General features: G+C 41.6%; 1 protein-coding gene across 1 annotated transcript in view; it reads right to left on the reverse strand.

Annotated features, from left to right (window-relative positions):
• Positions 1-16,737, reverse strand: part of LOC139260510 (ADAMTS-like protein 1) — a 456,828-nt gene that overhangs the window by 203,361 nt on the left and 236,730 nt on the right. Inside the window, exons 14-15 of the mRNA XM_070877021.1 lie at positions 13,436-13,737; positions 2,965-3,094 (exon numbers count right to left, since the gene is read on the reverse strand). Of these exons, the coding sequence (XP_070733122.1) occupies positions 2,965-3,094; positions 13,436-13,737 (432 nt within the window). The remainder of the gene's footprint in view (positions 1-2,964; positions 3,095-13,435; positions 13,738-16,737) is intronic.

A 16,737-nucleotide genomic window follows, 5' to 3' on the forward strand; every position in this document is an offset into this window, starting at 1 on the left:
TCAACTCCATTTGACTAATGTGCGCCATATTCCTGGATACCCTTACCCAACAAAATTCTATTGATTTCAGTCTTGAAAGCTCCAATTGTCCCAGCCTTTAGCAATGCATACTATGCAATGTTGTAAATCATGTCACAATGTTAGGACACGTTTCCTACATTACAACAGTGAACTACACTTCAAAAGCACTTCAATAGCTGTGAAGCACTTTAGGACATCCTGAGGTGCTTAAAGGTGCTATATAAATGCAAGACTTTCATTCTTTTTCTTTATGTGTCGTGCCTCATGTAACATCTCCTGCAGCCAACTGGCACAATTATTTTTCAAGTTGCAACACAGGCATAACTCATTGCGAGAAAAGTCTAGATCATTGTACCTGCAGTGAAGATTTTATTGTTTTACTTCCTTCATTTCCAGCCTGTGCTCATTAGAGACAGTTTACTGAATCAAAGAAAGCCCAGAGGGAGTTGCTCTCGCAAACACCACAACTCAAGCAAGACATGGAGTTAACTTTGCTCCTTCCTTCCTATTGTTGACCAGTGAGTCTTCTCTCCCTTTCTCTTCTATCTCTCCTCTCCTCTCCCCCTCCCTATTCTGAACCATCTGCTCTTTCCATTTTGACTGAAAAAAATCCCAGAAAACTCAAAGGGTCAGTATTAAAATACCAGTATGGGGTATTGTGCCATGAAACCCAGATGCCTGTACAGCAGGATGATGACAATACAGAATGCAGCATCATGATACAGATATTTCATTTTCCAAGGGAACAGTGCTGAATAAGAGTGTAATTTCTAATCAATGCCTTTCTTGTAAATATTTTATTTTGCAATGATTACTACATTCGTGGCTCATTAGAAATATCCATTTCATGTCAGTAGATTTCATATGTTGATCGCATACAATATGCGTGAGAGACACATCACCCACATTAAATCTCACATCTGTAAACTTCAATAGAAGGTAGTATATTTTTAATGAGTCACAAAGGTTTAAAACCAATGAAAAAAATTTGTATTTAGGTACAACAGTATGAGCATTTGGAATTCATATTAAAAATAACAACTACACAGGAGTACAGGATCCCGGGAGCTTCATCTAAGATTGAATCCAATGTACCTAAGCTGCAGCTTCAGAAGTGTAAGTCACGACCCATCAACTATAAACTAACTTAATACACTAACAAAGGGATTATCGTTTATTAAAAGCTTTTGAATTCAGGATTTATGTTTATTTTAACACAACTTTCAATAGAACCAATGAAGGCAGCAGAGGTGGGGAGGGAAGTGGAACTAATTGGATAACTCACTCCAACTAGCTTATTGGTCTCCTGTGCAGTAAGTATCTATGAAGGCATGAAGAATATAAGTCCTTAAAGGGTTAATGGATCCTGAACTGAAAATATGGCTATACAAAATCTTTATATTGGAATTTTCACATTAATTTTATACTTATGACACAAATTCATCCCCATACAACACAAGTCAAACTTGGTGAAATATCACAAATTTATGCTATTTTAACCCTTCTTGATCCAGAAATGTTAGCCATTTCCTTCTTTCTTTTAATCTTGTGGGTACGCACAGCTGCTTTAGGCAGGAAAGTGTTAATGGACAATTATCTCTGGCTTTACTTTGCTCCATTTAACAAAAGAAAAACATCCCAGCAGAAAAATACCATAATTGAAAGGGCGACGCCACTTTAATCAGCCAGAGAAAGATTCTGGACAGAGAACTGAAGATTCGTACAGACTCAGTGACAACAAAAATAAACGCTTCACAAGTTGTGATATTACTCCAAACTGGCAAAGCTCCAGTACAGCAAACTGCTGCACAGCAGTGATAGAATAATGAGAGGCAGTGCAGACATAGAGATGGCTAGAGTCATGTGCTGTTGACATGTTGGATAGGCCAGAAGTAATGTTACAGAAACATCACAAAATCTAATCTCATTGGGACCTTCAGCTCAGCTTGCTGTAGCTGGCTGCAATTTGGCAGCTGCAACAACTGGATGACAACTACAAATCTACGATGATGCATCTAAATTATGAACAAGTTTTCTTCAATATAACATTTTCAATGTCAATTTTACCTGTTGTTTAAAGCAGCAAAATGTGTCAATTTAGTTCTACTGTTTTTTCTTTAAGCAAAAATGTAAAGCAGATATTTGAAATACAAACACTCCAGGGCTCTGAATTAATTACTTTTGTTTTAAAAATGATGGTAGAGAATAATGCATGCCTGAGAGTGCTTACTGGGCAATCAAGTGCAATCATAAGACATGGGAACAAAGCAATATTTAATACAATTTCTGCCTCCTCTCCTGGAGGCACTGCTTCACCCAGGGCTCATTGCAGAAACCAGTACCCCTCTCATCCTTTCAAACCGCACCCACGTATCTATACCACAGGTGTGAGCCTAGACAGTGAGGGTCATCAGGCAATGTTACTGTGGAGGACTCCACAGTTGGATCCTGTCCTTATCAGAATTCTAGATCTGTACACTTTCCAGCAAGTGCCACCAAATTGCATTCAGAAACGGGAACCTCAGACGATTTCCCCAGCTGTGGTCCAGAGGCACTGAGTGAAGCTATTATACCATCACGACAGCCATCAGCTACTTCAGCACGCACCAGAAATTTCAGCAAACTTATTTCCTTAACATAATCAGCATCCCATGTCCTTTCATCGATCTGGTTGACAGTGGAAGATGCAGATACTGTGTATAAAGGCCCATTTTTGCTCTACCTAGCCATGGGGCATTGACAGGAGTAGCAGCACCCTTCCTGTTGCCTCAGCTCAGATCAGTTAACACAGCACAGGCTGGCATTGCACTTGGGACTTTCTTGGACTATATGGCTCAGTTCCATTCTCAATGATGCACTGTTCAGCTAGCCAGCAGGGGAGTTGCTAGTATTTGCTTTGGCAGTCAAAATAGAAAACAAGCACATCAATGAATGTGAGGTTACCTTGGCGGGCATGGCCCTAGGTTGCAGACTTTGAGGAGCTGTGGGGGACGCCGATGGATGATGCATAGACTTTCATCCACTGTCTCTCGGGTTTGTTTATTCAGACAAACCACAATTGCCTCTTGGACACCTAGATAGAAATTATAATATCAAACAATTTTCAGAAAAAGAAGCAAATAGGGCACTAAAGTACTCATAGAATTAATGACAGATAGAATACTGATCCCAAGCATTTAGTCAATAGTTTTCCAACCAAAGTTCCCTGTACAAATCATGAGTAAAGGTCTAAAGGCATCACCCCGCCCCACCCCAAGAAGGTACATTTTCAGCATGGCTCTCTTTATAAGTCCCCTCATCTAACTACCCTTAACTTACCTGTGTTCTGCATTATATTTGCAGCCATCTCTCTTGTGTTCCTTTTTTGAAACCGTGGAGCCAAAATAATATACCTAGAACAGAAGGCTCACTCACAGATACAATATTTGGTTTTCCTGGCCTTTGATACAATTTCTGCAGAACAGCTTTCGTTCTAATTCTGTCAGCAAATGCATAAAATGGAAACATGTATGGAGAGTATTTCTAGCCTGGAAACTTGGACGATGAGAGTTATACAACTGTCTGTGAGAAATCTTTTGTTGTTTAGGTGCTGGGTGCAATAATCACAACCATCAGCTTTGTGCCAGTATAAGACATACATTGGTTTCTCGTGCTTTGTTCATCAGTTACTTTCTTATATTGATGTATTGTCTACAGCAGCAACTCACTGTCACTTTGTCTTTTAACACACTACATTCTCATTCAAATGTTTTCTATTTTATCTTTTTGTAAGTAAATTCCAAGATTTTCAGAAGGATTCTGTATACATTGGAATTCCATCCTCAATCTCAAGAAAGATCCAGAAGGACGAACAGCTGGATAGTTGATGTACAGAGGAGGACCTCATTGGAAGAATGAGGGCTAACACACTTCCGTTTAGTATTAGTTGTATTTTAATTCTTTGCATTCCGTTGGCAGACCTCTGAAATTACAGGACCACTTTAAGCTAAAATATTCCACTGAAGTCAAAACTTGAGTGCTTGCTGAACATATGTAGATTACTCTCTGTGCTGGTGTACAGATCTGTTGCTATACTTTCCCCCTTTTATACTCATTCTTGTACATTTTAATGGTCACCAATTTTCTTATGGCTGATTTTGTCAATAGAAGAAATAACCAGGTGAATTGGATGATCATCAGCACCATAATAATGGTTTCTTTCTATTGACGAATCATCTAAATTGCCACTGAACTAGTATAAATAATGAATATTTTATGCAGCTGTGGAGCGCACAAGAGTGTAAAATCTTTTCGAAATGGCTGGCCATGCAATTCAAAAGTTCAGATTTACTGACCAAAACGTGGATATTTGAGAAAATAAATTATATTTCCGGTGCTGCAGGACTGTCCACGTAGACACAGCAGGAATAAGGAGGCTAGTTTCCACTTTTGGCCAACTGACCAGTGGAGTGTAACACGTAGGCAGAGCGTGTAACACGTGGGTGGAGCATGTAACACGGGTGGAGCGTGTAACATGGGTGGAGTGTGTAACACGTGGATGGGGCGTGTAACATGTAGGTAGAGCGTGCAACATGTGGATGGAGCGTGTAACGTGGGCGTGTAACACCTGGGAAAGAGGCCGACCGCTTGATTCAAGCAGGCGCTTCGCCCATTCAGTGGTAGCTCCCTGTGAAAAACAAAGTGGGACAATTGTTGGGGTTCATGTGGCAGTAAGGTACCGACCTCCATTTTTAGGCCCTTATTGCCCATCAGTGCTGATTTCCCCAAGTGAATATCAGCCCCAAGGGGCGTGAAAATGCATGAGAGACCAGATGAACTTGCGGTGCAGTGGAGCATGCGAGATTGCCAACGTATGTCTGCAACATTACTGTGAAATAGCAACAAAGGACAAATATATTTATATGATGATATATAAATAAAGCATTATCAAGTTAAAGGGCTTTGTTTTTACTAACTGAGAAATAAGTGAATCTAATATGAGGATGGTGGACAAATATACATTATAAAGTTAAAAGAATTTCACCTGCCAATTGGCCTTGCTTTAATTCAAATTGCTCTTATTGCTAAAGGCAAATGTGCGTGACACATAATCAGAGGCCGAGGACAGTAACAGGTGGTGGAGATTTCTAGGAAATACCATTCATTGCATATGGAAAGGGGAGAGGGCTTTGAAGAGGTTGGGCCTGATGAGTTTGGAGAGTTGTGGTGACAGACGTGTAGACCAAGTGGCATACACCATATTAAACATAGATTCTCCGATTTGCTCCATATGAGCAACAGTTGAAAGGTATATCTCTTCCATTGTTCACACTGATTTGTTCACAGCCTCTTAACAGTTCATGCACTGACATTACAGCTGCACAGCAGAGGTCTGGCAAGCTGTATTGCGTGAAGACTGCCCAAACCTAATTTAATATGGGGTCTTTATAGCCAGCAGAGGTGACTTTCATCTCATTAGCTTTGGACTTGATTCAAATCTAGATCCCAGAAGAGTTAGGGCAGTGCTAATCGTCTACCACTCCCAGCCAGTTTATACAACATGTGCATCCTGGAATTCGGGGCACTGCGTTGGGCTTTCATACGCTCAATATTGAAATGAGGAAGATTTCCTCTGTGCGCTATGCATAACAAAACAGAATGACTTTAGTCATGTAAGTTAGTGCTCATTGCTTTAAGTTTCAGCAAAATAGGCAGAGTTTGGAATGGAACAGTACTGTGTAACTGAGTAGGATATATTTTGATTAAAAACAAATGGAAATTAAAGGGCTTAAATTTCAGAGTTGGCCTGAAACTTAATTTATACCACTTCCTTTATTTAGAATTTCAACCTATATAAAATTCACGTTCACACATAAATTCTAGGCCTTAAATGCTAAAATACTTTAGATAATCTTCGCAGTTTTAAAATACTATGGGGTCAAATTTGGTCAAGGCCTCCGCCTGCCCAAGTGCTGCCAAAAGTGCCATCGATGGCTGCCAAGGTACAACACGGTACTTTCGGCGGGATTTTTCATCACCCAGGTTCCTTGAAGGTCGGCGGGCAGCAAATCAACGACGTACGCCGCCAATCTGGGTGGCAGCCAGTGGTAAGTCTCATTCTCGGCGGCAGAGGTGCTTGCTGCCCAAGTGCCGCCGAGGATGAAGTCGGGCCCATGGAGGGTCGAAGAGGTAAAAATTAAAATCATCACCAACAAAAAAAAACATCTGAGGACCTTCAGGGGACCCCATCCAGGTAAGTACCTGTAAAGAAATAATTTTAAAACATTCCACTTACCTTTTTTTTACAGGATCTTGACACTCACCATTCAGGACAGACCAGTCTCCATGCAGCGGCCCACCGCCGTCCTGCTGCCGACTCCTGCCCACACCAATCTGGCATCTCAGCGGGCGGGAGTCTACTTAATCGCATCGGCCGTCCGCTGACGTCAGCAGGCGCTTCCTGGCGGCTCTCCCCTCGCGCCCACTCCAGACCACGTCAAAAGTGGCACTGGGCGGTTCGAGTAGAGGAATGTCGGCGGCAGTGGGCGGTAAGTTCATCAAAATCAGCCTCTATGTAATATTTCGCAGCGGCCTCCTTTGATTCCACTGCCTCACCTAGTTTGGTATAATCTGAAAATTTAACCAACTGGCATTGAGGTTCCACATGCAAGTGATTGATGTAAGTGGTCCTGGGACATCTCTCTCCGTCCATCCCCCTAGCCTGACATTACCCATCTAACCAATACATGTCATTTCTACCATTCAATTTCATATCCATACCAAAAATCTGCCATGAATCCCCACAGCTTTGAGCTTAATTTGTAAGCAACCTTTCATGCAGATCTTTATCAAATGCTTGTTAGAAATCTAAGTGCACAATGCCGTAGAGTTTACCACAGTCAATTTGGGTTGTCACTAATTAAAGAAATCAAGGTGGTTGGTCAGGCAGGATTTGCTTTATCTAAAGCCATGTTACCTGCTGTTTACTAGGTTGCTGTTGCACAGATAATCCTCATACTCCTGATAATCGATTCTATTATTTTACATGGAGCTGAAGTAAGACTAATGGGTCTATAGTTGCCTGTGTCTGTACTGTCACCCTTTTTGAATATGGGCCCCACATTAGCCTGTTTCCAATCTACTGCTTCTTCCATATTGACTCCCTCATAAGGATTGTAAGTGCCTCACAAATGTGCTTATTAGTATTTCTCAACAAGCTGGTATATGTACTATCTAACCCTGCAGATTTATTTGTTTCAAATCCTTTCAGATTGTCTGGATTTCCATCTCATTTATGCCAAAGTCTTGATTCTGCTTTTTGGGGGAGAGCATACTGTTCATGTTTTCTCGTGTGAATACATGGAGGAAGTAATCACACAGAATATTTGCTATCTTGTGCTCATTGGCAGTTTCAAGCATCTATTAAAGGTTTTATCTCTTCTCTGATAGTTTTCTTACAATAGATATGTGAAGAGAAAAAGATTAGTGAAGACAAATGTAGGTCCCTTTCAGTCAGAATCAGGTGAATTTATAATGGGGAACAAAGAAATGGCGGACCAATTGAACAAATACTTTGGTTCTGTCTTCACTAAGGAAGACACAAATAACCTTCCGGAAATACTACAGGACCGAGAGTCTAGCGAGAAGGAGGAACTGAAGGAAATCCTTATTAGTCAGGAAATTGTGTTAGAGAAATTGATGGGATTGAAGGCCGATAAATCCCCAGGCCTGATAGTCTGCATCCCAGAGTACGTAAGGAAGTAGCCCTAGAAATAGTGGATGCATTGGTGATCATTTTCCAACAGTCTATCGACTCTGGATCAGTTTCTATGGACTGGAGGATAGCTAATGGAACACCACTTTTTAAAAAAGGAGGGAAAGAGAAAACAGGGAATTATAGACCAGTTAGCCTGACATCAGTAGTGGGAAAAATGTTGGAATCAATTTATTAAAGATGAAATAGCAGCGCATTTGGAAAGCAGTGACAGGATCGGTCCAAGTCAACATGAATTTATGAAAGGGAAATCATGCTTGACAAGTATTCTAGAATTTTTTGAGGATGTAACTAGTAGAGTGGACAAGGGAGAACCAGTGGATGTGGTGTATTTGGACTTTCAAAAGGCCTTTGACAAGGTCCCACACAAGAGATTAGTGTGCAAAATTAAAGCACATGATATTGGGGGTAATCATTGACGTGGATAGAGAACTGATTGGCAGACAGGAAGCAAAGAGTAGGAATAAACGGATCCTTTTCAGAATGGCAGGCAGTGACTAGTGGGGTACCGCAAGGTTCAGTGCTGGGACCCCAGCTATTTACAATATACATTAATGATTTAGATGAAGGAATTGAATGTAATATCTCCAAGTTTGCAGATGACACTAAGCTGGGTGGCAGTGTGAGCTGTGAAGAGGATGCTAAGAGGCTGCAGGGTGACTTGGACAGGTTAGGTGAGTGGGCAAATGCATGGCAGATGCAGTGTAATGTAAATAAATGTGAGGTTATCCACTTTGTTGGCAAAAACAGGAAGGCAGAATATTATCTGAATGGTGACAGATTAGGAAAAGGAGAGGTGCAACGAGACCTGGGTGTCATGGTACATCAGTCATTGAAAGTTGGCATGCAGGTACAGCAGGCGGTGAAGAAGGCAAATGGCATGTTGTTCATAGCAAGTATAGGAGCAGGGATATCTTACTGCAGTTGTACAGGGCCTTGGTGAGGCCACAGCTTGAATATTGTGTACAGTTTTGGTCTCCTAATCTGAGGAAGGACATTCTTGCTATTGAGGGATTGCAGCAAAGGTTTACCAGACTGATTCCCGGGATGGCAGGACTGACATATGAAGAAAGAGTGGATCGACTAGGCTTGTATTCTCTTGAATTTAGAAGAATGAGAGGGGATCTCACAGAAACATAAAATTCTGATGGGATTGGACAGGTTAGATGCAGGAAGAATGTTCCAAATGTTGGGGAAGTCCAGAACCAGGGGTCACAGTCTAAGAATAAGGGGTAAACCATTTACGACGGAGATGAGGAGAAACTTCTTCACTCAGAGAGTTATGAACCTGTGGAATTCTTTACCACAGAAAGTTGTTGAGGCCAGTTCATTAGATATAGTCAAAATGGAGTTAGATGTGGCCCTTACGGCTAAAGGGATCAAGGGGTATGGAGAGAAAGCAGGAATGGAGTACTGAAGTTGCATGATCAGCCATAATTATATTGAATTGTGGTGCAGGCTCGAAAGGCCGAATGGCCTACTCCTGCAACTATTTTCTATGTTTCTATGTTTGTAGTATTGAGCATGGTTTAGATTTAATTTTTATTTGCATGACTAGTGTTATTCTTTCAAAGGACTTAATTTTTCCTCCGACTGTAATAATTTATCAAGTCTAGACCGTTTGGGTTTCCCCAATTTATATCAGGTTGATTGAAATCATTCAATAAAATAACTCACATACCGTCTTTACTTCTTTCTGGAGCAAACTCTCCTTCTTGTCTTGACCTTGAGGTCTTAGCTTGGATTTCTATCCAAAGTAGTTCTCTCTGTATCCCACCTCCTCCCTCAGGATCAACTTAATTTACTTCCCTGTTGTCCCTGACATGCGTGGTTACACCCCTTCCATTTCTGTCCTTCCTCAACACTCTATTCCCTTGATTATTAAATTAATTTCCTTTCTCAGCTTTTGTCATGTTTCTGATGTTTCCACCATATTCTAGTTATCCATTGTCACAACTCCTTCAATTCTATTATCTTATTTCTAAACCTTCCAGCATTAATATAGATTTATCTTCTTTCATGTCCTCTCCTAGTGTCAACTTATCATGAGCTCTTGCATGTCTCTCAGGGCTGCTGATTTCTTGGTCAAATGTTTCTTTGATGTTGAGAGCAGTGTTTCCTGATGACACTATTGGTAACTCCTTCCATCACCTTAGTGATGGTAGATTTAGGTAGATGTATCCTGTTTTTTGTGGGCATAACATTCGTGGGTAATCTCCAACAATGTTGGGTAGGTTGGAGTGTTAGCTTGACTGGGGAAGGTATGAGCTCAGGTTCCCAGGTCAGTACACTAGCTGACATGTTGTCAGGGCCCTCAGCCTTTGCTGTGTCCAGTGAAATGAGATAAAAGAAGTAAACACTTATACTGCCATGTTCCCATGCTTCAGTGGCTGCGTTACATCTGCATCTACATCCCATTCACCTTTTACACTCTTCACAAAATATTCAGAAAATAAAAGGAGCGATCACACCTAATGGGAGAATTCCAATATCACTGAGTGAGTAAACTGCAACAGAGAGGGATGTTTGAGAATTCGGAATTAATCACTGCCTCCTACTCAGCTTAACCCACCTTTAAATTAATTAGTGCTATTAAATTCTGCATTAAAATATTTTTTCTTGAACAGTTTTAAGATCTTTGGTAACAACGTTTATTGTGATTTTAGAACGAGATTCAGTAATTAAGGATTTTCTTGCCAGTTAGCACAATTTAAAATCTCTTCAAGTAATTAAAGTATATTGGGCTTTCATAAGCATTACTGAAAGCTACTGAACATATACCAGGCTGCTCACCGTGTTTGACACTTTATTCAGTGGTACTCCAACAGGAGAAGGACTGAGGCAGCTGAAGACTCTGCCACAAGCTTTGTTAGTACTACTCTGCTGCTGTGACCTTAATACACACATTTGTTACCTCCACGATTTCTCCAAGAGGCCTGCCTCCAGCCTCCTGAGCTCCATCCTATCGAAATTAATAGTCACGCAACTGGTAGAAGCATATTCCGGTGCAGGGCTACAAGGAGATACTGCCATTCTTTGTATTATTTATATGATCTAGAACTACATGTCTGCATAGAAGATGTCATCTTTTTTGAGAATGGGCCAGCAGTATTTAATTTAAATAGTTTCCTGTGAAAATATTGTACTGATGGGATGTACTAAAGATCGGAATGACCTGATTGTGGATATTCCACCGCACTCCCTGTGCAATGAGGGATTCCAAGCATCTGCGGACTTCAGGAAAGAAACTGTAATTGTTTTGTGACACATGATGACAGTTGCAACTATTCTGAGGCCAAGTGGGTAACCAGTTCCTTCTGAATTGTACCTCCTTGAGGTCAGAGGTTGCATACTTGGTATCAGTGCCTTTCTCTGGAGACAGTGAAAGTATACACTTATACTGCCATGTTCCCATGCTTCAGTGGCTGCGTTACATCTGCATCTACATCCCATTCACCTTTTACACTCTTCACAAAATATTCAGAAAATAAAAGGAGCGATCACACCTAATGGGAGAATTCCAATATCACCAAGTGAGTAAACTGCAACAGAGAGGGATGTTTGAGAATTCTGAATTAATCACTGCCTCCTACTCAGCTTAACCCACCTTTAAATTAACTAGTGCTATTAAATTCTGCATTAAAATATTTTTTCTTGAATAGTTTTAAAATCTTTGGTAACAATGTTTATTGTGATTTTAGAACGAGATTCAGTAATTAAGGATTTTCTTGCCAGTTAGCACAATTTAAAATCTCTTCAAGTAATTAAAGTATATTGGGCTTTCATAAGCATTACTGAAAGCTACTGAACATATACCAGGCTGCTCACCGTGTTTGACACTTTATTCAGTGGTACTCCAATACAAAGTAGTTGTTTGGAAAGTAGCTAATGTAATCCCGCAGATTGGAAGGTAGCTAATGAAACCCCACTATTTAAGAAAGGAGGGAGAGAGAAAACGGGGAACTACAGACCAGTTACCCTGATATCAGTAGTAGGAAAAATGCTAGAATCTTTCATTAAGGATGTGGTAACAGGGCATTTAGAAAAGAATAATAGAATTGGGCAGAGTCAACATGGATTTATGAAAGGGAAATCATGTTTGACAAATCTGTTAGTTTTTTGAGGTTGTAACTAGTAGAATAGATAAGGGAGGGGTTTGGATTTTCAGAAGGCATTTGATAAGTTGCCACACAAGAGGTTATTGGACAAAATGAGGGCTCATTCAATTGGGGGTAATATACTAGCATGGATTAAGGATTGCTTAATGGGCAGAAAACTAGTGGGATGCCGCATGGATCGGTGGTTGGGCCCCAGCTATCCATAATGTATATCAATGATTTGGATGAGGGGGCCAAATGTAATATATCCAAGTTTGCTGATGATACAAAGCAAGGTGGGAATATAAGTTGTGAGGAGGATGCACAGAGACTTGAAGGGGATATAGACAGGCAAAGTGAGTGGGCAAGAACATGGCAAATAGATTATAATGTGGAGAAATGTGAAGTTATCCACTTTGATAGGAAAAATAGAAAAGCAGAGTATGTTTTAAATGGAGAGAGATTGGGAAGTGTTGATGTTCAAAGGGACCTTGGTGTCCTTGTACACAAATCACTTAAAGTTAACATGCAGGTACAGCAAGCAATTAGAAAGCAAAAGATTATTTTGACCTTCATTACAAGAGGATTTGATTATAAGTGTAAAGACAACTTACTGCAATTACATAGGACCCTGGTGAGACCGCAACTGGAGTATTGTAAACAGTTTTGGTCTCCTTACCCAAGAAAGGATATATTTGCCATAGAGGGAGTGCAACGAAGGTTCACCAGACTGATTCCTGGGATGGGGGATTGTCTTATGAGGAGAGATTGAGTAGACTTGGCCTATATTCTCAAGCATTTAGAAGAATGAAAGGTGATCTCATTGAAACATGCAAAATTCTTACAGGACTTGACAAGATGGATGCAGGGAGGATGTTTCTCCTGGCAGCGGAGTCTAGAACCAGGGGTCATAGTCTCAGGATAAGGGGTCGGCCATTTAGGACTGAGATGAGGAGAAACTTTTTCACTCAGAGGGTGGTGAATCTCTGGAATTCTCTAGCCTAGAGGGCAGTGGATGCTCAGTCTTTGATTATATTCAAGGCAGAGATCCATCGATTTTTGGAGATTAAGAGAATCAATGGACATGGGGATAGTGCATGCAAGTGAGGTAAAAGATCATGATCTTATTGATTGATGGAGCAGGCTCGAGGGGCTGAATGGCCTACTCCTGCTCCTAATTCTTATGTTCAACCACAACAGTCTCCTTTCTCTTGTTTAAACTGGGGCAGCTGCATTCTCGCTCACAAAGCAAAACAGTGCGGATGCCGGAAATCTGAAATAAAAACAGAAAATACTGGAAATACTCAGGCAGCTCAGACAGTATTTCCAACGTTTTCTGTTTTTATTCAGTTTCCTCACTGTTGAGCGTGTCTGTTTGGTTAGGTGAGGAGTGAAGGGCATTCAACTGGGGTGAAGTAAAAAGCAGATAATGGGGCTGACAGATTGATATGATTTTGCAGTCAGGAACTGACAAATACTCAGCAATTTTTTTTAAAGGATGATTCGATAGCTTTAACTTGTTTAGTAACATTGGGGAAAATAGATTTACCAGACAGTTTCTTACCTCCTGCACATGATTCCGAGCACTCCGTGAATCCCTCGTAATCCCAGTCATACAGCTCATCAAAGTCCTGAAGGTTGGTAGACAATAAATCTGCCTCTTCAAGGTCATATTCTACTGTTTCCCCACTGCATGGCCCTGTATAGCAGGCTCGTTCTGTCTGCGGTTTGGTGCCTTCACACTCATCATCTGGCAGGTCTTCGACTGACTGGGAAAAGGAGAGGAGCACTTGGCATGTGACCTTGCGACCCTGAGTTCCAACTCCACAGGTTGTGCTACACGGGGACCAGGGCTGCGGAATAAACCTGGGAATGCAGTGAGTGTGATGTCAGCCAGCAGAAATAATAACAAACCTTCTAGTACCGTTTATAGAAATAAGAGCGATTATACCAATAATCTTTCAGATATAGCTATAGTTAAACTAATTTTTTTTTACAAGATTAAATATATATATATATATTTAAAATTTCAGATTATAACAATACATTTTACAACTTCAACACTTGAAGAGAGAGGTGGATGATATTTTTGAAATGTCCTGCCTGCTATCTAAACACTGCTGCACTCCGATACAATGGCATCACTTTCATATCTTTCGTTGTGCCTTCGAAACTAGCTATTCCGACCTTTGAAACTGATGACAGTAACTTTAAAACAAAATCCAATTTTCTGGCCTCTGCTCATGAAGACAGTCCACTCTTGGGATCCTGTCCCATAATGTTTCCGAACCTCAGCCACATTGCCATTTTCACGAGTGAGCCTGGACAGTCTGTCCGAGCAGACTATTTCATGATGCAGGTATCACAGCTGACCCAGACCTAGCCCTCAGCCAAGGTCCATATCTGTACACATTCCAGTAGTGGATCATGGTCGGGGGTGGGGGGTGGGGGGTGCTGGGTAAATTCTCCTTCCTAATCTAGGGAGATGGGGACTAATTTTTACCTTCACTACCTGGCGGTGATCTGGCGAAGCGGATCTACCTGTAGATTTAGATCAGAGCCAATTATCATACCATTGTCACGGGGCAGATTGTACAATGGGCGAACGACCCACTCCACCAAGTTACTGCCCAGGTAGTGAGGGTGAACATAATTGTATCATCCCACCACTACTATAGATGAAAGCAGATAATTCAACACTGCTCAAAGGTTAAAGCTGGGATTTTGCTGCTCTTTACTGCTTAGTATCACATCTCATGGTGCAACTATCCACTGTGGCAGTGGTTTTGATGGTGGAAACCAGCCCTGGAGGCAGTGTAAATATAACGGTGAGGGGGTGGGGGGGAAATGGGGGGGGGAAATGGGGGGGGGAAATCTACTCCCTTCCTGCCCCCATCTAACCAACTCCAATTTTAACATGCCTCCCGCAGCCAAAGAAAACCCGGCTGAAATGGCCATTGCTGTTTGTGAAAAGTCACTGGTGAAGAATGGCTTCTAACTTTGTCTACATCCTAGTCATTCCATTTCAAAGTCATTCATTAAAGATCAATTTCATGGAAATCTACAAAACTAAATAATTTGCTCACATTATTCAATGAAAGCAATGTATTTACAGCATTTTTTTTTAAAGTCTGAAAAAGTATTTAAATCCCTTTTTATAGTGATAGCTTCTGTGGAAAAAAAATCACAAATACAATCATTGCATGTGAAATGATTCTAGTTCTGCTAACTTTGGGAGAGCAGCAGTCACATGCTTGGACTGGAAGCAGTTCAAACCATTTTTGAAAGTTGGTGTGAGCAATGTATCCTTTCTGCCCTGGATTCCATTCACAGACTGCCTCTTAGAGTGAGCAATAACGAAATAAGACCACAAAAGAATTTACAGCAGTTCTGAGACCCAAGCTCCAGACTGTGTGTTTGTTCAATTCACATTCCAGCAACAGACCTCGTCAGCTTCAGCTCGACATATTCTACCCTCAACTCCCACTTACATGGAGCGGTCAATACTTTGCACTAATACAAATTCTACGGCAAGGGAGCAAGATCATTCCATACATAAAGGGAACACAATGAACATTTTCTCAATAGCACCTAGCACTCTGAAAATGGAAAACATAGAAACATAGAAAATAGGTGCAGGGATAGGCCATTCGGCCCTTTGAGCCTGCACCACCATTCAATATGATCATGGCTGATCATGTAACTTCAGTACCCCTTTCCTGCTTTCTCTCCATACCCCTTGATCTCTTTAGACGGACCATATCTAACTCCCTTTTGAATATATCTAACAAACTGGCCTCAACAACTTTCTGTGTGTAGAATTCGACAGATTAACAACTCTGAGTGAAGAAGTTTCTCCTCATCTTGGTAACAAAACACTATCCATTGAAACTCCGATTTAACTGCACTGCTTACCTATAGCTTTTACCTGCTGCAAAATGCATAGGCAGGAAACACCTATCTGCGCACAGGTGTGTGTGTGTATATGTGTATATGTGTGTGTGCGTGTGAATATGTATGCAGATGTCAATCTTAAAGGGACACTACTTCACGACGTTTGGCAAATTATTTTTGTTTTGAGAGTGAGAAGATTCATGCTTTGTTTTAGTCACACTGATGTAATGTGCACTCCATCATTAACATCAATACAGCCCCAAAGCAGCGACGGCAACAGAAACAATGCTGCAGAAAAATCAACGCCGAGGCACTCAAAACCTAGTTTAGAAAGTCCTATACAGCCAGCGCCTCACTGCCAACCTGGTGACCCTCGATGACCCTGAGATGCAGAGTGCCCACAGCGCCTGGTCTGCCCTCAAGGCCTCCATAACCAGCGCCTGCGAAGAGATGCTCGGTCACTCAACCAGGAAACACCAAGATTGGTTTGATGAGAACGACCAGGAGATTCAGGAGCTTATAAGCTGCAGGCGCAAGACATTTCTGAATTTAAAGCAGCAACCCAACTCTGGAGCAGCAAAGCAGCTCTACAGGCAGCTCAAGGCCGAGGTCCAACAAAAATCCCGCGACCTAAAGAACAGATGGTGGGTGGAGAAATCACAGGAGATCCAGCAGCTGGCCGACAACCTTGACGTGCAAGGATTCTTCACTGCAGTCAAGACCACCTATGGCCCAAGCACCCAAGGCCCCACCCCACTGCTGGCCAAAAACAGAGAGGCATCCAGTAAGGGCACCGAGGCAGTCAGGGCCTGCTGGAAGGAGCACTTCGAAGATCTCCTTAACCAAGACTCTGCCTTCGACATCAGCGTCCTCGATTCCATCCCGCAGCATGCTACCCGCCATCATCTCAGCAAAATCCCAGCCCTGCACGAGGTAGAAAAGGCCAACCATCAGCTCAAGAACAACAAGGCC

This window comes from Pristiophorus japonicus, chromosome 1, assembly GCF_044704955.1.
Source record: "Pristiophorus japonicus isolate sPriJap1 chromosome 1, sPriJap1.hap1, whole genome shotgun sequence".
Taxonomy (NCBI): domain Eukaryota; kingdom Metazoa; phylum Chordata; class Chondrichthyes; family Pristiophoridae; genus Pristiophorus; species Pristiophorus japonicus.